This window comes from Esox lucius, chromosome 6 (genome assembly GCF_011004845.1).
Source record: "Esox lucius isolate fEsoLuc1 chromosome 6, fEsoLuc1.pri, whole genome shotgun sequence".
NCBI lineage: Eukaryota > Metazoa > Chordata > Actinopteri > Esociformes > Esocidae > Esox > Esox lucius.
In genome coordinates, this window is record NC_047574.1 from 23,462,197 (window position 1) to 23,486,155 (window position 23,959).

Genomic DNA, 23,959 nt, shown 5'->3' on the forward strand with positions numbered 1-23,959 from the left:
AGTATTTCCATATTGTCAAAATGAGAAAATAACACATGTTGTCAAACATAATAGCGTATTATGTAGGTATCTATTTGTGTCCCATCACTATGTAGGTCTGATCCCTGTGTCATCAGTGAGAAAGGTCATTCTTTTTCCCCTTCATGTAGCAATTCAAGAAGAATCTGAAGGGTGTCAATGGAAATACTGACTTCGATCAGGACATGCTAGAGGATATCTACAATGCAATCAAGTAAGCCATAGTCTTGTGTAGATCTTCTATAAAAAAGTGTTACACACAAACACACACACACGATAGAGGAAATACATGTTTGTGTTAGCATTTGAACTTTGACAGTCTTGTCGGTATCATTTCAAACGACCTACGCTAGACGAGGCTGACAAAGCCTTCATCACTCTCTCTGTTTCGTGTCCTGTAGGAATGAGGAGATTGTGATGCCTGACGAGCAGTCGGGCCTTGTGAAGGAGAACTATGTGTGGAGCGTGTTGCTCCACCGCGGGGCCACCCCCGAGGGGATCTTCCTCCACGTCCCGGCCGGCGTCTACGACCATGACCTGTTCACCATGACCTGGGGGCCCACCATTGCCGCTCTTTCCTATGTCTTCGACAAGAGCCTGGACGACAACATTATCCAGAAGGCTATTGCTGGCTTTAGGTACACCAGGCCTTCCAAGGGGGTTCTGGGACCTGCACTGGGTGTGTTGGGGATGTCATTGGATGAAAACAAGTTTTGAGGACCATCTGCTTGTGTCTTTTAGGAAATGCGCCATGATATCGGCTCATTATGGATTCAGTGACGTGTTTGATAATTTGATCATCTCCCTCTGCAAGTTCACAACGCTCAGCAGTGAGGTAAGTCGTCCTCATTGAGTGGGGAACCTTTATTTAGTGTGCTAGAGCGCTTCAATGCCTCGCACTGCTTCATGTAATTTCAAGTGATTTCGCTACAGCCATTGATACCTTAGGATTTCACTCAGTGTGCCATATGGAGTTCTAACGCATTCCTCTCCGTTTGTTCCACTCCAGTCGGTGGAGAACCTGCCCACTGTGTTTGGCAGTAACATGAAAGCGCAGATAGCTGCAAAGACCGTGTTCCACCTGGCCCACCGGCACGGGGACATTCTGAGGGAGGGCTGGAAGAACATCATGGACTCCATGCTGCAGCTGTTCAGAGCCGAGCTGTTGCCCAAGGCCATGGTGGAGGTCAGGCCTCCTCTACTGTTAATAATAATGGCCACATTGGTTTTGTGTTTTCTTGTCAAGCTATAAAGCCAATGGCTTTTATTTATTTTGCCTGGTGAAATTACTTTTTGACTTTGGGAGATTGAAGGGTCTGTTTGAATTGATGGGTGTTAGACTGCCATCTAGTGTTATAAACCCAGAGTTCCATTTTGGTTATTTGTGGCGTTTGTTTGCCTGTGTCAGGTGGAAGATTTTGTGGAGCCAAATGGCAAGATTTCCCTTCAAAGAGAAGAGACTCCTTCTAACCGGTAAATTGCCTTCCAATCATGTCACAGACTGTTAAGTTCAAATTCCCGGCTGACCTCCCACTTGTACCCTGGGGCCCTTTCCTGACGTTTAACTACAGTTTCAGTAGTTATGAAATGGGAGGCTTTAAGAATAAAGGTTTTCAACGTGGTTGACGCCTCCCCCTCTCTCCCAGGGGTGAGTCGGCAGTGCTGAGCTTTGTGAACTGGTTGACTCTGAGTGGAGCAGAGCAGTCCGGCCTACGTGGGCCAACTACTGAGAACCAGGAGGCCAAGCAGGCAGCCGTGCTCTGTATTAAGGTACCAGAACTACAACACCCATCATCCCACAGCTGTCTATCAAAATCATCCCCATTGCCTCTATTGACCTGTTTAATAATACAGTCTGATGTTACCTTTCACTCCCCCTTACAGCAATGTGACCCGGAGAAGCTGATCACAGAAAGTAAATTCCTGCAGCTAGAATCTCTCCAGGAGCTAATGAAGGTGATCATGACCGTACAGGCAAACATTATCAAACGGAGTATTGGATTATCTAAAAATGCAGGAAGTGTAAAACGTCCCCGGTGTTTACCAAGAGATGTTCATTTGCGGGCAGGCTCTGATCTCTGTCACTCCTGATGAGGAAACATACGATGAGGAAGACGCTGCTTTCTGTCTGGAGATGTTACTTCGCATCGTCATGGAGAACAGGTACAACTACATTTCACCGCTCAGGCTTAGGGGCGTACTGACCAGGCTTAGTACTCCCTCAGAGTATCATAAAAAAGCTGTATGCTATTGGCACCCAGATTCAACAACAGCCTAACTTTATGTAGCTTTTCGTAGCCATGTGATTTTAGCGTGTCATTTCTTATTGCGCAAATGTATTCCATCTTCCCTTAAATAAGTGAAGTGTGATGTTTTTGCTCATGTTACATATTGAGCCTTTCTGACTGGACCACCACACATATAGTACCTCTTTCCCTGAACAACCAACACGTGAGGAGGAGCGCTTATGAAAATGACATGGAAATATTGTTCAATAAAAATAAAACAAGCTTAACAGTCTTGGGATTTCCATATGTAACAATTGTAGATTATTAAATTTCTTATTTGGAAATAAAATATCAATGCAAAAATGAATACTAACACAGGTACTTGCATTCTCACTTAATTTTGAATATTGGATTAACCATGCACACCCCTATTTGGGATGGGGTTGGGGAAGAGGATTTTAAATGGGAATACGGATCGTAAAACAGTGTGTATATTTGTGTTTGTCTGCTCAGGGACCGCGTGTCCTGTGTGTGGCAGACGGTCCGGGATCACCTCTACCACCTGTGTGTCCAGGCAACAGAGAGCTGCTTCCTGGTGGAGAGAGCCGTGGTGGGCCTAATCAGACTGGCCATCCGCCTGCTACGCAGAGAGGACATCAGCTCCCAGGTATATTCACCCTGTCGTTCCCTAATACAGAGGACATCCGCTCCCAGGTATATTCACCCTGTCGTTCCCTAATACAGAGTACAACCGCTCCCAGGTATATTCACCCTGTCGTTCCCTAATACAGAGGACATCCGCTCCCAGGTATATTCACCCTGTCATTCCCTAATACAGAGGACATCCGCTCCCAGGTATATACACCCTGTCATTCCCTAATACAGAGGACATCCGCTCCCAGGTATATACACCCTGTCATTCCCTAATACAGAGGACATCCGCTCCCAGGTATATTCACCCTGTCATTCCCTAATACAGAGGACATCCGCTCCCAGGTATATACACCCTGTCATTCCCTAATACAGAGGACATCCGCTCCCAGGTATATTCACCCTGTCATTCCCTAATACAGAGGACATCCGCTCCCAGGTATATTCACCCTGTCATTCCCTAATACAGAGGACATCCGCTCCCAGGTATATACACCCTGTCATTCCCTAATACAGAGGACATCAGCTCCCAGGTATATACACCCTGTCATTCCCTAATACAGAGGACATCCGCTCCCAGGTATATTCACCCTGTCATTCCCTAATACAGAGGACATCCGCTCCCAGGTATATTCACCCTGTCATTCCCTAATACAGAGGACATCCGCTCCCAGGTATATACACCCTGTCATTCCCTAATACAGAGGACATCCGCTCCCAGGTATATACACCCTGTCATTCCCTAATACAGAGGACATCCGCTCCCAGGTATATACACCCTGTCATTCCCTAATACAGAGGACATCAGCTCCCAGGTATATACACCCTGTCATTCCCTAATACAGAGGACATCCGCTCCCAGGTATATACACCCTGTCATTCCCTAATACAGAGGACATCCGCTCCCAGGTATATTCACCCTGTCATTCCCTAATACAGAGGACATCCGCTCCCAGGTATATACACCCTGTCATTCCCTAATACAGAGGACATCCGCTCCCAGGTATATTCACCCTGTCATTCCCTAATACAGAGGACATCCGCTCCCAGGTATATACACACACACAGAGATAAAACCAACCCATCCTATCTAGGAGAGGTCACATTAATGTCTGTCTAATGCACAGAGGGCGGCTGTCAAAATGATGTAGCAGAGAAGATTTCTGTGATTTCTGTGACAGCACTGAGTGATTGGATGATTAGGCTGTTGATCCAAAGGTCTTACACCTGATGATTATGTATGTAAACACACACACACACACACTCACTCTCAACGTGCGCGCTGTTTTGTTAGGTCAGTGTCCATTATGTAATGCAATCATTCAGAGTTTGATGAAACAAAATTGCTGTTAAGACTGGGCCAGATAAGACTGATTGCAATAGATTAAGGACACTGATCTGACGTGTGTGTGTGTGTAGCTGTACTAACGTGTGTGTGTGTGTGTAGCTGTACAAACGTGTGTGTGTGTGTGTGTGTGTGTGTGTGTGTGTGTGTGTGTAGATGTATAAACGTGTGTGCGTGTGTGTTTGAGCTGGTGTCCGATGTTGCTCTGTTTTCATTTGTTCTGGCTTAAGGGCACCTCATGAACTGTCTTGCATTATCCTTCCAGTCTGCATTGATAACTGGGACATTTTAATTAGCCGTGTTTTTACTGATCTAATCTGTTTTCCAAGAAAGACCTGGTTCCTTGATGACCTGGACTGTAACCTAAATAGTGTTTATTATGTGACTGTTGTATGGACTTCACCAACCTATGTCATTAGTGTGTCTCCATGTGCTTCAGCACTGATCTGTGGTATATCACAGGGAACAACTCTGTCAACACTCATATATTCATAGACTGATTGTGAGGGAGTTATAAACTCCATCTAATACAAATAGGGAGTTTCCATTGTCCTATTGCACAGTGTATAAATGGAATTTGGTATTAGGAACTTTGAGTTGAATGTACTTCAGTTCCCTAATGGAAGAGATCAATGCCACAGTGACCTTTGTGTAGTTGCTGTTACACAACGAGCCCGTCCCCTTAATCCCTCGGCCACCCCACCTCCAGGTGCTGCTGTCCCTGCGCCTCCTGCTGATGATGAAACCCCACGTCCTGGCCCGTGTCAGCCGGGAGGTCGCCTACGGACTCCACGAGCTGCTCAAGACCAACGCCGCCAACATCCACTCTGCCGACGACTGGTTCACCCTCTTCTCCCTGATCGAGTGCATCGGGGCTGGGATGAAACCCCCCGCCTCCTTCCAGGTCACGTCCACAAGCCCTGATATGGACACAGGTCAGCCTCTTACACAAACCCTCACGTGGAATTGAATCCTACTTTGTTGGCTGAGGAAATACGTAGTTACCTGGTGTACGTGAAGTTGTGTTAGTCAAGTCAACTTATTTATAAAGCACATTTAAAATCAGCCAATGCTGAACAAAATGCTGGACAAAGTTATGTAATCAAAACATAAAATAATTAATAAATAGAAGCAAGAAATAAACAAAAAAGACAAAAGCACAAACATCCCTAAACTGACTCAAACGCCAAGGAATAAAAATAAGTTTTAAGACAAGACTTAAATGTCTCTGTGGTGTGCAAAGAATTGCTATAATAATTTTGAGACTATAAGGGCATGTATAACAACATATCTCCTTATAACCAGTCCTTAAAGGAGAGGAAGGATTTGAATTTTGCAATAGTCCTCAGATGAAAATAGCTACCTTTGACAAATTTTAAGGCTGAATCAAAGAGAACACCTTTATTTTTTGCAAGGGCGTGCACATTTGTGGACAAGGGCCCCAACTTTTTGATGGTTCCTCAATTGATTTGGGGGTGCCAAATAGTATAACTTCTGTCTTACTCTCATTAAGTTGGGTACAGCTTTAATCCATCCAGCACTTTAATATCTTTGAGGCAGACAAAAAGGGAGTAGTTGGTATCACCTGGTTTTAGTGGTAGGTACAGCTGTGTTAAACAAACACACGGTTTGCCTGTTTTATTACAGGGCACACAGGCACACTCAGTGGTGTTTGTCTGTTTGGAAATATAAATGTTTGGCCTAGCTTTTCTAAACCAACTTTACAAATTATAACGCTGTTATCTTCTTGATTCAGGTGAGCTAGTTTAGGGCTACAACAAAAGTGTTAGATCAGTGTGAGATCAGAGGATTGTGAGATGTCCGGGGATCCCAAAGAGTGGACCGAGTGTGTGTAGATGACAGGGGATCCCAAGGAGTGGACCGAGTGTGTGTAGATGACAGGGGATCCCAAGGAGTGGAACGAGTGTGTGTAGATGACAGGGGATCCCAAGGAGTGGACCGAGTGTGTGTAGATGACAGGGGATCCCAAGGAGTGGACCGAGTGTGTGTAGATGACAGGGGATCCCAAGGAGTGGACCGAGTGTGTGTAGATGACAGGGGATCCCAAGGAGTGGACCGAGTGTGTGTAGATGACAGGGGATCCCAAGGAGTGGACCGAGTGTGTGTAGATGACAGGGGATCCCAAGGAGTGGACCGAGTGTGTGTAGATGACAGGGGATCCCAAGGAGTGGACCGAGTGTGTGTAGATGACAGGGGATCCCAAGGAGTGGACCGAGTGTGTGTAGATGACAGGGGATCCCAAGGAGTGGACCGAGTGTGTGTAGATGACAGGGGATCCCAAGGAGTGGACCGAGTGTGTGTAGATGACAGGGGATCCCAAGGAGTGGACCGAGTGTGTGTAGATGACAGGGGATCCCAAGGAGTGGACCGAGTGTGTGTAGATGACAGGGGATCCCAAGGAGTGGACCGAGTGTGTGTAGATGACAGGGGATCCCAAGGAGTGGACCGAGTGTGTGTAGATGACAGGGGATCCCAAGGAGTGGACCGAGTGTGTGTAGATGACAGGGGATCCCAAGGAGTGGACCGAGTGTGTGTAGATGACAGGGGATCCCAAGGAGTGGACCGAGTGTGTGTAGATGACAGGGGATCCCAAGGAGTGGACCGAGTGTGTGTAGATGACAGGGGATCCCAAGGAGTGGACCGAGTGTGTGTAGATGACAGGGGATCCCAAGGAGTGGACCGAGTGTGTGTAGATGACAGGGGATCCCAAGGAGTGGACCGAGTGTGTGTAGATGACAGGGGATCCCAAGGAGTGGACCGAGTGTGTGTAGATGACAGGGGATCCCAAGGAGTGGACCGAGTGTGTGTAGATGACAGGGGATCCCAAGGAGTGGACCGAGTGTGTGTAGATGACAGGGGATCCCAAGGAGTGGACCGAGTGTGTGTAGATGACAGGGGATCCCAAGGAGTGGACCGAGTGTGTGTAGATGACAGGGGATCCCAAGGAGTGGACCGAGTGTGTGTAGATGACAGGGGATCCCAAGGAGTGGACCGAGTGTGTGTAGATGACAGGGGATCCCAAGGAGTGGACCGAGTGTGTGTAGATGACAGGGGATCCCAAGGAGTGGACCGAGTGTGTGTAGATGACAGGGGATCCCAAGGAGTGGACCGAGTGTGTGTAGATGACAGGGGATCCCAAGGAGTGGACCGAGTGTGTGTAGATGACAGGGGATCCCAAGGAGTGGACCGAGTGTGTGTAGATGACAGGGGATCCCAAGGAGTGGACCGAGTGTGTTTAGATGACAGGGGATCCCAAGGAGTGGACCGAGTGTGTGTAGATGACAGGGGATCCCAAGGAGTGGACCGAGTGTGTGTAGATGACAGGGGATCCCAAGGAGTGGACCGAGTGTGTGTAGATGACAGGGGATCCCAAGGAGTGGACCGAGTGTGTGTAGATGACAGGATCCCAAGGAGTGGACCGAGTGTGTGTAGATGACAGGATCCCAAGGAGTGGACCGAGTGTGTGTAGATGACAGGATCCCAAGGAGTGGACCGAGTGTGTGTAGATGACAGGATCCCAAGGAGTGGACCGAGTGTGTGTAGATGACAGGGGATCCCAAGGAGTGGACCGAGTGTGTGTAGATGACAGGGGATCCCAAGGAGTGGACCGAGTGTGTTTAGATGACAGGGGATCCCAAGGAGTGGACCGAGTGTGTTTAGATGACAGGGGATCCCAAGGAGTGGACCGAGTGTGTGTAGATGACAGGGGATCCCAAGGAGTGGACCGAGTGTGTGTAGATGACAGGGGATCCCAAGGAGTGGACCGAGTGTGTGTACATGACAGGGGATCCCAAGGAATGGACCGAGTGTGTGTAGATGACGGGATCCCAAGGAATGGACCGAGTGTGTGTAGATGACAGTGGGCCACTTTTAAAGCCATGCTACAGCAGGACATGTGCGTTGAAGGCGGAGTGTTAGATCACTGTGCCACATGGTTTGGCTGTGTGGTTAACCGTTCCATGTTCCAGGTGCCCAGTCAGACAGTGAGCTGTCGTCCCACCACCCCAGCGAGGTGAGTCTTGACCGGGGCTACACCTCCGACTCGGAGGTCTACACGGAACATGGGAAGTCCAGGATGCCCCGCTCCGTTACGGATGTAGACGTGGCCAACAGCGGGTGGCTGGTGGTGAGAACCCACACCTTTACAGAACTGATACTGCTTCACACTGTTTCTGTGTCATAGTGTTGCTTGTATTTTAGTTGGTATCACTTTCAGTCAATATACTCAAGGCCTCCGCATATGGCTGGTCTCACGCAGTGTGTTTGTTTTGGCAGGTTGGGAAAGATGACCTGGACATCAACAAGTTGTCTGGCTCCAAGCCCCTGGTGAACCCGCTGGTGAACCAGTACAGCCTGACACTGGGCCAAGACATGGGCTTCCACGACACCAAGTCACTCATCAAGTGTGTGGAGTCTCTCTCGTTCATTGTACGCGACGCTGCCCATGTCACCCCCGAGAACTTTGAGCTTTGTGTGAAGGCCATACGAGTGTTTGTCGAGGCCAGCCTTAATGGAGGTACGACATGCTGCTTCATCACTTCCTCTTGACTAAAATTTAATTAGTTAATACTCATACTTTTTAAAATTATTTTGTTTTTACAATTGTTTTTGTTTTTCCCATGACAACTGCAGATCTTCCAACAATGAGTTCAATGTTGAACATCTGATTTCCAAGCAAACACCAGTCATCAAACTATCCATTTAGTTTTTCCTAAATAAAGCATTGACAGTTTGGCCTTTTTTTCTGGTAGGGCATAAAAGCCTTTGGGAGGGTATGTTGAGGCATGCCTGTTGAGTGACTGACCTGACTGGGGGCTCCCTGCCAGACCAACTCTAATTGAAGGCTGTCACTGCTGCCCTTCTCCCTATTCACCCCCATTCATTCAGCGACATCAGTCTGTTACTCATCTAGACTCAAGAGTAATGCAGGGATTATAGGGGGAAGTGGTGCTTGTGGACTCCGCTGACCCGGCACCAGTGACAGTCTGTTCAGTTCTCCCAGCGCTCCAGGCCTTCAGATACCTGCTGTCAACACGGCTTTACGCACTTGACACTAAAGTTGGGCCGATCAAAGACCTTGGCTGAGCACTGCTATAATCTATATGGGAAGCTAATGGAAACCGCACCTCCCTGAAACCAGCTATTACTCAATTGGAGTTGATTATTGCCTTTTGTTACCGGGTAGGGTTTAACACTCTAGGAATGTATTTTTTCCTTGAGTTTCCAAAGCACCAAGTGAAAGATCCACCAAAATATGTTGTCATTTGAAATATCCATTATTGCTGTAATGCACCATGTGTTACACTACAATGGCCAGTCTCTAGCTCCTTCAGGTCTCAGGCCTTGGCCTAAAGATGATTGACCTTCGCATGACCTTTGGGCACGGCAAACAATGGGCATTCAATTGGCCCTGCGTCTCCTCTGACCCCCAGGCTACAGGACCCATGAGAAGAAGAAGAACCACAAGTACGACTCCCAGAAGTCCAGAGTGAGGAGGAAGCCCCGGGACAAGGAGATGGCGTCCCGCCGCTCAAAGACCTCCAGCCAGAGGCCCTCCCGTTCCCACAGTGACGACGAAGAGGACGAGGGGGTTCCGGCCAGCTACCACACGGTGTCTTTACAGGTTAGTCAGGACGTAAGTACCGCTGCCCTCCTTCCTTCTATGTCTGTGCCGGTCGGCGCCTCGGTTCAGTCGGGTGAAACGTTTTGAACTACATGACAAAAGTTTCTGTTCCACACAGCATGTTGATCAGAGTGTTCGGTAACGTTGCACCCTCCTGGATACGTCCTGGGTTTGCTGTGCCTCAGGTGTGTTTGAGGGAGGAGTTGGGGTTTCCCGGGAAACTTCAGACGGAGGTGGAGGGACACGATGGTTGTTATGACAGTTTAGGGTTCTTATGGCGGTGCTTAATCCTATTCTGCTGAACTGTCAGTCTCTTTTCCTGAAATTGACTTAAGGGTCATTAAAAGTGACTTCATCGGTCTGCTGTTATTTCCATCTCTTTTCAGAACTAACTTGGGACTTTGTATTCATGCTTGGTTGAATAGCGATATTCATCTCTTGCATTGCCTATTTACCCAAATTTCTGTCTTGAAAGTGCTGAAATGTGAATCCTCAGTGCTCAATTCACTTGCTGATTAAATTGAAATGTACAAACCTTGACTGACTAATGTACACCTTGAAAAGGTGTATTGTTATATAGATTTAGGTATGTGTAGGGATGTAAAAAGGGAATATTACCAGCTAATGGTTTTAGTATGAAAATAATAAGGCTGTAAAATATAACCCATCAACTCAATGAATACCACTGCTGTTTAATGAGCATGGTATCCTATTTAGAACTAAAATAAAATGCATTCATACTATGTCAAGACATTGTTGTTAATGTTGTATTCCTGAATTGGTGCCAGTTGTGAAAATGGAAATTGTCTGAATGTTAGGTCATATGAAGGAAAATGCCAGTGCGTAGATTCAATTTAAAATGACTTGTTTGATCTGAAATGAAGTCCTACACATGTTGAGGATCACGCTGTACTGTGATTAGAATAGCCGTGACCACCATATATGACGGCTCTCATTGACACTGAGTTCCATGGTGCCTCTGCTTCAGCTGTTAGACCTGATGCACACGCTACACACCAGGGCGGCAAGCATCTACAGCTCCTGGGCAGAGGAACAGCGCCATCTGGAGGATGCGGGGAAAAAGATTGAGGCAGACTCCCAGACGCTCTGGACCAGCTGCTGGTGCCCACTGCTCCAAGGTCAGACACTTCCCTCGGTTATTAAAAATAACTATGTACACTTAAGTGCAACTAAACTCTGTTTATTTAATAGCATTTACTTGTATCCTCGTCACTGGAGGAGTGTGTTCAATGTCATGGTGCCTAAAGCGCATGTTTTAGATAGAGGTTGATGTGTTCATTCTGTTCTTCTAATAGTGAAACTGCTAAAATGTCAGTTATATAAGTTTGAAGGTAAAACCCCCTCACTTCACCCAGATGACAGAATGGGGTTAGGGGACTAAGTGCTCTTGTTCTCGCTTCGTTCGAGCATTTCACTTATCAGTCTTGGCAGCCTCAGCTCTTCATATCGGCCATAAGTGTCCATACATTGTGTGAACCCCACAGGGATAGCCTGGCTGTGCTGTGACGCGCGGAGGCAGGTGCGGATGCAGGCCCTGACCTACCTCCAGAGGGCGCTGCTGGTTCACGACCTGCAGACTCTAGACGCTGTAGAGTGGGAGTCCTGTTTCAACAAGGTGAGAGGAGTTGGCTATTGTTTCCAACAAACCAGGCCTATGGAAAACCCTGTCTGTAAGGGGCGCATATATACAGTTCCTCTGAAAAAGATGGTGAAATATGTATGTTCATTTAAAGAGTAGGTACTTGAGGCCAAATCTCAAGAAAATCTGTTTTGTTTTTGCAAAGGTTGAGTTTGGAAAGTATCCCTCACTTATTCATTGTAACCTCACTGAATATCAGATTCATAGAATGACACACAAGTTTAGTCTGTTTATAGACAATAAATGATCTAATTTCCTCCTCTGGCAATTGGGCTCATAGTATACATAGCACATATAGTGCAAGTATTTGATACACTGCCAATTACAGAGATCATAGGTTTCCTGTAGTTCTTGACCAGGTTTGAACAACAACTGCAGCAGGGATTTTGGCCCACTCCTCCATACAGACCTTCTCCAGATCCTTCAGGTTTCGGGGCTGTCGCTGGGCAATACGGACTTTCAGCTCCCTCAAAAGATTTTCTATTGGGTTCAGGTCTGGAGACTGGCTAGGCCACTCCAGGACCTTGAGATGCTTCTTACGGAGCCACTCCTTAGTTACCCTGGCTGTGTGTTTCGGGTCGTTGTCATGCTGGAAGACCCAGCCACGACCCATCTTCAATGCTCTTACTGAGGGAAGAAGGTTGTTGGCCAAGATCTCGCGATACCTGGCCCCATCCATCCTCCCCTCAATACGGTGCGGTCGTCCTGTCCCCTTTGCAGAAAAGCATCCCCAAAGAATGATGTTTCCACCTCCATGCTTCACGGTTGGGATGGTGTTCTTGGGGTTGTACTCATCCTTCTTCCTCCAAACACAGCGAGTGGAGTTTAGACCAAAAAGCTCTTTTTGTCTCATCAGACCACATGACCTTCTCCCAAAATATGGAATTCTTACTGGTTGGTAGGTGATCAAATACTTGTGTCATGCAATAAAATGCTAATTAATTATTAAAATACAATGTGATTTTCTGGATTTTACTAAGAAATTTGACCTCTACATGCTTTGTAAGTAGGTAAACCTGCAAAATTGGCAGTGTATCAAATACTTGTTCTCCCCACTGTACATGCCTGGGATAGCATCCTTTCAAATTAGTCATCAGTGTGAGTGACCCTGGTATGATATGGGAGTGACCTTAGAGCAATTGTCATCATTTAATTTTAGAGAATCACACGACTGTGAGGTGTCGCAATGAAGGAAAGCTTAGCTAATTACACAACCTAGAAGAATAACGACATCGCTTTGAAAATGGACATGTATACTGCCCTTGATGGGATGGCTATTCTAACAAGGTGTTGTGGGAAATGATTGGTCGATGAAGCTGACTATGATGATGGCTACGTGAAGACAGATTCTGCATGTCTTACTATTAACTAATGGAAGCCAAGTTTAGGAAGCATGTTATCATGATATACAGTACCAATCACCAAATGAAACCAGGTTGCCTGTTTTAAACCAATGTTTTCATTGCAGTTTTATTTGGGTGGCTGTTCTGTCTTTACTCTTAGCTTTGGAAAAAAAGTATCACTTGCCCTAAAGACCCAGAAGCTTCCAGGCATATGTATTCATTCTGTAAACACACTTTATAGAATAAGCTAGTTTGGATACCTTGGAGTGTAGCCAGTTATCAGAGTTTGGCAGTGTGTTTGTGTGTTTAGACATGGGCTAGTACACTGAATGACGCTAGAAATAACACCAGCCTTCTGCTATTGTAGTATCCTAGATTGCCTACTGCTATTTGTCTCATCATGGCCTGAGTTAAAGATCACTAATTGAACTGTATCTCTTATAGGCCATATGTTTATTTTTGCAAGTTAGTAAATTTATTTTTGCCATTTCATTTCAGATATTTGGAAATATGATGCAGAGCCTATGCGACATAAATGAGGGATTAAAAACCTGAAGAGAGCAGATTAAAAAAGTTAAGGACTATGATCTACAATTAGCCTATAAAGAGTGAATAGAGAATAAATACTTGCACAGAACTAATCTGCAGATGTTCAGGAGCTTCTGCATCTGTAGTGAATGAGATACTTATTCTCTAAAGGTCAGAGCAAATACAGATCCACAGCTACTTCAGTAAAAAGAAGCATGTTAATGAGGGACTTACGTTCAACAAGGGAACAGCGTTGCCACCTTTGTCATTTTGTGTTCCACAGTGGTCATATCATTGTGAAAGATTTAGCTCTACATTGATAATACTGTAATTCAAGGGGGTGTACTTTCATGATCATTTACTCCCTTATGTGCTGATAAAAAAATAAAAAGGATTTTACATTGATATCATATTGTATAGAGACTAGCTATTCATTTCATTGTCATGCTCTGCTGTACGACTGTGTGAACATCCAGTGTTTTTGGGTGGATCGGATGGGGATGTTTTTGATGAATTCATTTTGTTCATGTACATTACTCTTGTGATATATTTTAAAGATTTCATAAATGAGACCGTAAACGGATGTACACCTGCTGCATAATAACAAATATTATGACACGAAAGTTTAGAGAAATACTGGCGGGATTTCAATTTTGTTTAACCACCTCCATGTCCTGTGTGTTCCCAGGTGCTGTTCCCCCTCCTGACCAAGCTGCTAGACAATATTAGCCCTGCTGACGTTGGCGGCATGGAGGAGACCAGGATGAGGGCCTGCACTCTGCTCTCAAAGGTCAGAGTTCAGTCAACAGGCAGCCAAGTGTGAAACCTGATGGCGGATTGAAAAAAGTAAGGTCAGACTGTTCAGCGGCCTGTTGCCCGTTTACCCATGTTGCTCTGCTCTCCCGTAGGTGTTCCTGCAGCACCTCTCTCCTCTGTTGTCCCTGCCAACCTTCGCTGCCCTGTGGCTCACCATTCTGGACTTCATGGACAAGTACATGCACGCCGGTTCCAGTGACCTGCTCGTAAGCATGATTAGTGTCGCCCAGCATCACGTCAGTCTAGTCTGGCAAATTGAGTGCTTCAGAACCTTAAGGCCGTGTTTGTGTGTGTGCGTGCGCGTGCGCGTGCGCATGCACGTGCGTGTTGGACTAACGGCCTGGTTATTCTTACCAGCTGGAGGCCATTCCGGAGTCTCTGAAGAACATGCTTCTGGTGATGGACACGGCAGGGATCTTCCACAACGCTGACTCGCGGACTGGATACTCTGACCTGTGGGAGATCACCTGGGAACGCATCGACTGCTTCCTGCCTAACCTCCGGGAGGAGCTCTTCAAACAGACAGTCATACCACAACCAGGTCTCACAGCAGCTTCTATTAACATCTCAGTGATTTAGCAGTAACTCTAACCCAGATCCACCAACCGGAACGGTCAGGGTTAAGTCTCTTGCTCAAGGACAATAAGTGTTTTACTCTAAGAGCTGCACTTTCAGAGTATTAAGAATGTAGGTTATTCAGAATACACATTGGTATGCCCATGGACCAGAGGGACAGATTTCAGTGGTAAGGTTGAAGCTTAGTTTTAGGAATCATACTCTTAACATCACTGTTGTGAGGGACAGAATGTATGTTTCTGTTAACCTGCTGGGAGAACTCAACAAATAGCAGAGCACACATTTGATCATGTCATGCTGACTGTCGGTATACAATGGTTTCCAATACATAAATGGTGCCGTCTTTCATGTTGATCTTCTTGATTATTTCAAATGTAGATGGAGTTGTGATATTTAGAACTTTGTTGTTCAGTGAGAAATAATTCATTTCATGTCAAAAATGTAACCAGTGTTCTAGCCCTGGGAATACTACATTGTTCATGGTTTGTGCTCCAGTAGTTAGATGAGTTGTGCAGCCAGTTGGATGACTAAAATGTAATGGCTGTCTTTGGTCTTTGTTTCTAGATCGTGCTCCCAGTCCCCCTGTGGAGCTTGCCCCGCCCGTTGCCCCCTCCCCCCTCGCCGCGCCACCTCCAGCGCAGATGCCATCACCCGTGCCAGCTGTCCCCACAGAGCCAAAGACCCCCAGCAGACCAGCGTCACCCCAAGACCCCCCCACACCTAATGCCAATGGTAACCATGTTAACGTGACCAGTCACAAGAGCCTCTCACGTTAATCCTCCAGTCCACCCGGTGTAAGTTTGATAGGCCACGGCCAGAGAATGAATCAATGTGCTCTATTGTTCTTTTCCAGGAACCGACAGATCCTCGCCAGTGCCCGCACCGACTCCCGCCATGCCAACCCCTTTGAAGATGTCCCCCCAGATCTCCACCCCCATGAATCAGTCCCCCATGAATCAGTCCCCCCTCATCCTGCAGCCCCTGGCCTCCCATCTGCAGGTGGGGGGGGTGCCTCCCATGTCCCTCCCCATCATCCTCAACCCTGCCCTGATCGAGGCCAGCTCCCCGGTGCCCCTGCTCCCCGCTCCTCGGATCACTGACCCTAGTGACACCCCAGAGGTCAAATAACCGTAGCACAGTGGCGAATCTCACAGGGTGACCCTGTCCCATAAACAACATCACTGTCTCTTTAGGTTCTGCCTTGGCCCTGGAAAGGCATGGTCACCCCTCAGACAACTCTCAATTGACACATCTGGCTCTAGGAGCCCTGTCTTTCAATATTCACCTGTTCATCAGGAAATACATATTCATGAGATCCATATACTGTATTTTGAACGTGGATATTAAGGACAGCACCCATTTTTTACGCATCTTTGGTCTTCTCCGACTTTTCCTATAGAGTCAGTATCAATTTGCGACCTACAAAGTTGATTACATTGTTAGTATGCCTGTGCGTAACATTAATCTAGGAGTTCTGCCTGGAACTATATCATAGTACATAACTTATCTGGCTCTAGGTACTGCATGTTGTTTACTGAGTAGAATGTACAGAAATGAATTTACTCAAGTATCAGGGCCATGTCTTAAAACAAAGAGTGAAAGCTCATATGTGGGTCGAAATGTAACTGTACAGTAATATAAAGCATAAATAGTTTATATATTTCCAGCAACATATTTGGCATCTAAGAGGTTTTGAAAAATACTTATATTATATCCTGGAATGTCCAAAGGTGGAGAAGTTAGCCTAAACGTTGTCACAAGCTTATTTACTGAAGTTTACAACAATTGCCCTAAAACATTAATTCCATAAAGTAAAAAAAAATAAGTTGTACCTACTCATAATTCCTCTAAATACTGTTATACCGAAGAAGAACCGAGGCGGGCATGGTTTGGCTTAGAAGAAGAACAGAGGCGGGCATGGTTTGGCTTAGAAGAAGAACAGAGGCGGGCATGGTTTGGCTTAGAAGAAGAACAGAGGCGGGCATGGTTTGGCTTAGAAGAAGAACAGAGGCGGGCATGGTTTGGCTTAGAAGAAGAACAGAGGCGGGCATGGTTTGGCTTAGAAGAAGAACAGAGGCGGGCATGGTTTGGCTTAGAAAGCTGTATGTGAAAGGCTACCATGGCTGACAGGGTCAACATCTAGAACATTCCAAGTGTGACGGCCTGGGCTTGGTGTTTACTTGGTTTTCAGTGTTCTGTGACGGCGGAACGCCTGAAGCCTGTTGTTATCGTTCACGTTGCGGGAGGTTTAGAGCAACGTCTTAATGAGATGATTTAACAGTAGTATTTATTTGAGTCATGTGATTTGTCATGTTTGTAACATGATGCTTAGTAATTATGGCCAGATAGGACTTATATTATATGACTTAACTTGACAGATGAGTGCAGTTGGTAAATATGGGACCAGCAGGTCTTTTATTTCCCTCAAGTGATTAAGGATGTGTCCAAATTATCTTAGCTAGGTTTCAAAGGTGACTACCTTCACACTTAGTGAAACACACTGTCAAGGTATTCTGACGTCACTGTCTGTACAGTAAGCAGTACAGTACTTGATTGTAGATCATTTCAGATATTGGTTGGATCAAGTTTGGGCCTCGATCTTCCTATCAAACAAAAACCATACCAGACATCTCAGTGCATATGGTGATGAAAGAATATTTTTTAAGAAGCTACCAACTCCAACACATTATGTATCCTTTTCGAGATCCCAACCTTGTGGTTTGAGTAACCTTAATTGCAATTTATTTCTTGGCCGTTGCCCAATCTGTCTATTTTAATCATATTTATTTTGCTTGGAATTAAGTAGTGTGTTGGGGAATGAATACTCATTAAAGCATATTTGTGAGAATGTTTTCCAGGTCAGGTTCAATTACTTTCCTAATCCACGGCCTTAAGTCTGAAATCGGAACCACATTAGGCCTAGTTCATCTGCGCTCCAACACTATACAATGAAGTGAAGCCCCTCTGTCGAAAGGGGTAACAAATCTTTTTGTAAGCCGTTATGTTTATTTGTTGTACTGCATTGTTAGGTATACCAGGAGCTAATTATTACATGAATATAATGTATATATAAATAAAAGGTAATGTACTTTTTACAATGTAATAAATATAATGTAATGAAATAGGGTTGCTGTGTTATTCTTAAAATGTTTTGCATCAATCAAATTTGAGCTGGATCTGTTATGTAAAACATCTCGATTTTTATTTCAAAGCAGAATGAGAAACACTTTTCTTTGTAAACTGACTGTATCCGAAACTACAGAGGGATTCTGTCAGAAAAAACCATCAACATTTTATTTGTACATGGAATGTAAAAACAATACCATTAAGGGATAAGAATGACAAGCCATGGGGGTTAATAATGGAATCTAGTCTAAAAAGAATGCATTTCCCTAAAAGGAAGACAGTGTAACATAAATGCATACAGTACTTCACTCAAAACATTTTTTTACACCTTCTGAGGGCAATCCAATGTCATCAAAAACACTTACTTACACCACCTTCCATCACACTTTACCAGCTGCAAAAACCAAAGATCCATCTGAAATACAACTGCAACCGTTAAAAAAAAACACCCCAAATTGAACCTCTCTTCAGATCTTCACTTTGCATCCAGCTTAGCCATTTCCTGGAGGTATATTCCGATGCTCTCGCTGTCAAACAGTACAAAGTAAATGTTTTTCAGTGAGGAGGTCGTCGCAGAGACAAAATGGTTGGAGATGGCCTTGAGGATCAACTGGGCAGCTGTTTGTTTTGGGAATCCATTCCTACAACCAGGCAAAATACACATTGACTCAATCTCTATTCCTCTTTCGGCTGTTCCTTGCCCTGTCTCTTTGCTGCCTTTTTAACTTCATTGGAGTGTTCAAGGTCCCTAACTCCAGACATTTTAAGAAGGAATCAAGGAAGTATTACTTGAAATGCCCTCTTTCTGAATAAGGCTTTTTGTCTTTTTCTACTTGGAAGAATATTTATTAACTCCATCGTTTAAGTTATCAATGTTTTTGTTACTGATTTGTAAAGATGTAGTTGGATAGTCTCACCGGCCAGCAGGAAGTGAGGGGAAGGCCACAGACTTTAGTTTCTTCTCCTCGGCCGCAGAGAGACAGGCCTTGACCGTCTTCTCCAACTGGTCCTCGCATTTTTCTGAGCCCCACTGCGGGATGTTACAGTGGATGACGAAACGAGCAGGCATCCCGCTGGCCTGGCTCACCGCAACTACCACAGAGGGACAACACGCATGGAAATGTCACACCTCACTGGTACTACCGACAGTATGCACTGGTTCCAGGTAGGTGAGTGAGGTGAGAAACACTCAAGTATTTTATACCGAACGTGGTTCTCTGTATTAGCACATTCAGTAATGACATCATTGCATCAAAATTTCAGGCCAATTGTTTTAAAGGGGCGCTGCGTACGATCCTGTGTCTAACATTGACAAGACTAACAGGTAACGCAAACTGACGGACGTACGAGGAGGTTTAAATGCAGAATATCTTTGGCACCGAGAAAGAATATTTGAAACTTCAACTGCCGATGTCTACTGGTCATTTTTGCTTGTATTATCATAGTAGTACAGCAAAAAGCTCACACATGGCCCCTTTAAACCTGAGCAGATTTGACAGTCTTCATACCTGATGCTACCTCCAGAGGTCCCTGTGCTTTCCTCAGTTCTTTTACCGCCTCCAAGAAGTCCCGCCCCCCTGCCTTCTCCAGGGCATTACCTGGTGACAAGCACACAACAGGTAAGGAGACATTGTAATAAACAGCTGGGCATCAGTCAAAAATGAAAACACGGGACGGTCTTGCATCCTCACCCACTCCTTCTTTCAGGTCCATCTCTGCATTTGTGGGGTTGATAATTCCTTCTACCTTGATGGTTCCTATCTTGCTAATTTCACTCTCTGTTAGTGAAAGCTGTTTACGGGGATGAAGAGGGATAGTTGTTATAACAGAGTTACTAAAACTGGCAAAGACATGAGTCTCTCTGCAACAGGCATCACAGACTACAATTACTTTAAAACAGGCTTGTGATACCTTTTGTCCAAGGAACAGGCTTTTTGCTGAGAGGATGGTGAATCCATCGCCTGGTCCATCTTCCACCGTTGAGTTGGCTACAGCAGTTTCTTTGTCATTTTCTGTGCTCTTCTTTAAGTAGAAGAAAACAAACATGTTTTTATATCAGCGCTGTAACCACACTAACAGATGGAGCCGTTTGCCGTTATTGGCCAAGACCCGGTCATGTCCACTGACCCTTGGCTTGCGGCCTGGTTTTCCTTTGCCTTTTTTGGTGGCGGGTTTCTTGATGCTCTTGACGCGCTCCGCCCTCTTCTCTGGCACGGTCACCTGAGTATCCACTTTGACCCGGCTGCCCCTCTTCTTGGACAGCAGCTCAGGATGGATACGAGGCAGGACCCCTCCGTTTGATATGGTCACCCCTCTGAGAAGCTGAGTGAGGCCACAAAACAGGTGAATTAGTTGGCTTCGGCTTGGGGATACAGTCCATCATTGATTGCATTTTGGTAAAAATCCTGCTAAAATGGAAAAGGCCATTATGTAAAAGCATTTCTTCCACAGCCCACACTTACAAGCTAAATGACACCTCATAAAACATGTGAATATGTGCGTAGGGCATCTAACCATTTACAGTTGTAAGTCTCGCCTGACTTTGCGAAGTTCATCATAGGGCATGTTTTCTTTTCAAGTTTGTCAGTTTCAAATGGAATTATACTGTACCTGGTTGAGCTCCTCGTCGTTAGCTACTGCCAGTTTAATGTGCCTGGGGGTTATTCTGCCTTTTTTGTTGTCCCGCGCTGCATTCCCGGCCAACTCTAAAATCTCAGCTAAACAAATAAAATTCATTAGAAATCTTCAAACAAATTATTAGTGTTTCCTTAGCAGCCTCTTTCACAGGAATATTGTCTGGTAGAAGAGCTTTTTAAAAGCAAACTCAAAACATATTTAACTATAAGATTTCACAGAATTATGTTGACATCAATCACGTTTTAATTGAAAAGCATTGTAACCTGTACAGCTCAAGTGTTCCTGTTTATCCCGTGCACCCCTTTTGATCAAAAGACATTCATGAGCCCACCAAGTTAAAAGAATGGTGTAATCAACAGCCAACGAAATACACTGACGGCATTTCAATTTTACGGTAGTATAGTTTAAGGTGCATCAGAAAAGATACCTGTTTCAAAACATCATCACACAACACAGTTTAAGATGTTTCTGTTTGTGTGTGTTTACACTGGTGGAAGACCGACCTGCCAGGTACTCTATGACAGCTGCCATGTAGACGGGGGCGCCCATTCCGATGCGGTATTTGTGGGTGCCTGTGCGTAGATACCTCATCATCCTCCCAACAGGAAAGATGACCCCTGCTCTGGCAGAGCGGGACAGTTTGGTGGTCTTCTTCTTCCCTCCTCGGGCGGACATCTTGCTTCCGCTATGTCTGCCTAGGGAAGACATGGTAAGTGTTAAGAATGAATGAAAACATGAAATAGGTTTTTTTTACTGTGTGCTATGACAAAACAAATGAAATACAGTAAATGGTAGAACTGTTTCACTAACAACCACCTGTTTCATTGTGATAAGAGTAATTGCGGCCATTTTTTGTCTTTTTTGCACTGGCATTGTTCCGGGAGAAGAATGGCTAGAGGCAGGAATATTTGACAGGTGCACATGTAGCATAATCTATTGAATTCTGGGTGTGGAAAAGTAAAAGATGTCAGCAGACTATTGGGCAAAGCACCACACGGTTTTCCTTCAATCTTCATGTAAAAAATAAAAGTAAATGTAAGCAAACATTACAGCCTAACAAAACATGGTTCATCCTACAATTCTGACGTTATGGATGGTCAGTCCTAGCATTCATAGTCCTGTCTACACAACTTAGTGGTAAGGCTACATTTATCCATCTCAGTCCCTCAGCTTTTTACAGAAACTGTGGTGGGGAGATCACACTGTTTTAACTGCTGATTCCTGTTTTTGCGACTCTGACAATGTTAAGAATTAAAGATTGAGATTCCAGATTGGGATTTAAAGAATAGGTCTGAATCATATTATACTAAAGTTAACCTAACCTTGACTGCTTGCAAAGCTGATAAGATCCGAAAATACAAATAAAGCACTCCATCATGAGCAAAAAATTAGAAAATACAAATGACTAAATGGCCTACAAGAACTAGAATTACATTACACAAATACTACATTATTCAGAAGAATTGCAAAACGTATTATTGTCATTTATGATTTATGATTTGATTCAAGCTATTTGTTTACTATTTAGGCTTGTTTTTCTTAGGGTAAATCTATGGGAAGGAAAATCTATACTTATTGTTTTCCCAGAGGTAAGCTGCTATGTAAACAAACTCCTTACTACAGTACACAATTGGGTTGCGGTGGCAGACTCCATTTTTTATTGTATTTTATCTGAGACCCGACATTATTTCAGAAAGCTTTTGCATTAAATACAGCATTTTATTGTCCATCTTCAATGTGTTTTGTAACATCAATTGCTCCCATGCACTTACAAAAAAATAACAGTGCAAATATCCGGCAACCTACGGTACAGTATAAGACTCGAAGTAATTTAAGTAAAAACATGACTTAAAATTACAGATCGTTCAATAATGACAATACTAAATATGACATAAGACACATTACATAAATGTGTATTTATAGAAACTATGAGTTTAAATAATTCTACAGAAAGAATAAATCGCTGTAGGCCTACGTGCATTTTTCGTATAGGCTCAGCCGGCTGCGCGTATCGTGTATCGAAACAGGATTATGCACACCTATCTAATGAAGGGCCTCGCTTCAGTTGGTCGTCTATCAGAAATACGCGGCTGTTGTTCTCAAACAGAAAGGTCGGGGACGTCATGAAGTAACCTTTCTTGTATTTCTCTTCCTTCCATGCTACAGCGCAACCCCCATTTTGTTTTCAATCCATTGGATGTGTAATCTCATCAGACATGGAAAGAACGTTCTTTCGGATACGCAGCTCGCCACAAAACGCAATAAGCCGGATATGCACGACCGTGAAATTTCCCAAGTTTTTACCTGTTTTTCCTCCTTTACACGAATCAATGCAAGCCCAAGTTTCCCTTTCACAAATCCCCCGAGGAACGCCTGTATGTTTTTTTCCCCTTATTCGCTGTCGTTATGCGTATCCTGTTCCTAAAAAAAAAAAAAACTACAGCCACAACCACCGTACATTCATAGGAGGCTGGCTCTATGCTACTGATGCTGCAAAGGGGAAAAATTCAGTCCAGGGAAAAACGCCCCCTTAACATGGCTTCAAGGGGAGAAGAATGTTGGTTGAAAGGAACGCGATGTGCTTGAATATCAATTTGGCTCTACCTATTCATGCCAAATCAGTTTGGGAAATGTGTCAATTAAACGAATGAGTATATGCATGCTAGACTAATGTAAAGGCTATGTGTCGACCTATATTTGATTTATCTTGGCCACATGCATTGTGTATATTTTGCACATAAACCAATGGTTTAATATTCGATGATTCCAGAGAATTTTGCCAGGATGTTTCATGTTCATATAGCCAAAATATTAACCAAAACGGCTAGATACAGAAGACGTGTTAAATTGCTATGTAGGAAATGTGCCAACAGCCAGACAATTAGTCTAGGGAACGTTTCAGTTCATAAAGATATGAAGGCAGTCCACCATTTAATACAAGCTTTTGGCTAGGTCTTTTGGGCATTACATGGTGTCGCATGGAATTTAGCATGTCAGATGACCCAATCAGAATTTACTAAATCGTGGAGCTGTCAAAGAGAAGCGCAAGCGCGGCACAATGGAGGCCAGAAATGTCTTGTAGCCTATTCTTTTATGCAAAAAAACCCTCCTAGGTTTAACCCCCCCCCACACACACACACACACACACACACACACACACAATGACACCATTCAGATTACGTATTGAATTCAATAGTGATGTCAATAGAAGTCAATAGTGATGGGCATTTCGAGTATTTTCCCAGCGCCAGCTAGGGGTCCGTGCTCCCGAGGCTCATTCTGCTCTCAAATGGCTCGTATTGCTTAAAAATCGACGAGGAACTATGAACAAAATCACATCTACAATGTAAAGCACATATAGTATATTATGCCAGATGGGTTTTCAAT

At 44.7% G+C, this 23,959-nt stretch overlaps 2 protein-coding genes across 10 annotated transcripts in view; one reads left to right on the forward strand and one right to left on the reverse strand.

Moving 5' to 3' along the window:
• gbf1 (golgi brefeldin A resistant guanine nucleotide exchange factor 1) overlaps nt 1-17,650 on the forward strand; it is an 80,470-nt gene extending 62,820 nt beyond the window's left edge. For 5 of the 7 annotated variants that reach the window (XM_034292936.1, XM_034292933.1, XM_034292934.1 and 2 more), the window contains 20 exons: nt 150-232; nt 420-656; nt 760-853; nt 1,028-1,204; nt 1,427-1,491; nt 1,665-1,788; nt 1,903-1,974; nt 2,087-2,181; nt 2,760-2,913; nt 4,952-5,177; nt 8,232-8,389; nt 8,539-8,779; nt 9,696-9,898; nt 10,875-11,025; nt 11,392-11,522; nt 14,106-14,207; nt 14,326-14,439; nt 14,591-14,774; nt 15,374-15,541; nt 15,663-17,650. In XM_034292936.1, coding sequence (XP_034148827.1) covers nt 150-232; nt 420-656; nt 760-853; nt 1,028-1,204; nt 1,427-1,491; nt 1,665-1,788; nt 1,903-1,974; nt 2,087-2,181; nt 2,760-2,913; nt 4,952-5,177; nt 8,232-8,389; nt 8,539-8,779; nt 9,696-9,898; nt 10,875-11,025; nt 11,392-11,522; nt 14,106-14,207; nt 14,326-14,439; nt 14,591-14,774; nt 15,374-15,541; nt 15,663-15,937 — 3,054 coding nt within the window. In that variant the 3' untranslated portion in view covers nt 15,938-17,650. The remainder of the gene's footprint in view (nt 1-149; nt 233-419; nt 657-759; nt 854-1,027; nt 1,205-1,426; nt 1,492-1,664; nt 1,789-1,902; nt 1,975-2,086; nt 2,182-2,759; nt 2,914-4,951; nt 5,178-8,231; nt 8,390-8,538; nt 8,780-9,695; nt 9,899-10,874; nt 11,026-11,391; nt 11,523-14,105; nt 14,208-14,325; nt 14,440-14,590; nt 14,775-15,373; nt 15,542-15,662) is intronic. The other 2 variants (XM_034292935.1, XM_010870277.5) reach the window with 1 other exon arrangement.
• Nucleotides 17,651-17,985: 335 nt separating this feature from the next.
• On the reverse strand, nt 17,986-23,058 carry LOC105010730 (core histone macro-H2A.2). 3 transcript variants are annotated; one of them, XM_010870280.4, is made up of 9 exons: nt 22,877-23,058; nt 21,076-21,267; nt 20,546-20,652; nt 20,063-20,257; nt 19,847-19,954; nt 19,627-19,726; nt 19,444-19,533; nt 18,853-19,027; nt 17,986-18,576 (listed from the first exon to the last, which is right to left on the reverse strand). In XM_010870280.4, exons 2-9 carry the CDS (start codon nt 21,245-21,247, stop codon nt 18,411-18,413), a joined length of 1,113 nt encoding a protein of 370 aa, XP_010868582.1. In that variant the 5' UTR covers nt 21,248-21,267; nt 22,877-23,058; the 3' UTR covers nt 17,986-18,410. The 3 variants fall into 3 exon arrangements, with proteins under 3 accessions (XP_010868582.1, XP_010868580.1, XP_010868581.1); XM_010870278.4 differs by having other exon boundaries at nt 19,847-19,957; nt 22,877-23,057; XM_010870279.5 differs by lacking the exon at nt 22,877-23,058 and adding an exon at nt 22,612-22,845 and having other exon boundaries at nt 19,847-19,957.
• Between the last annotated feature and the right edge of the window lie 901 nt (nt 23,059-23,959).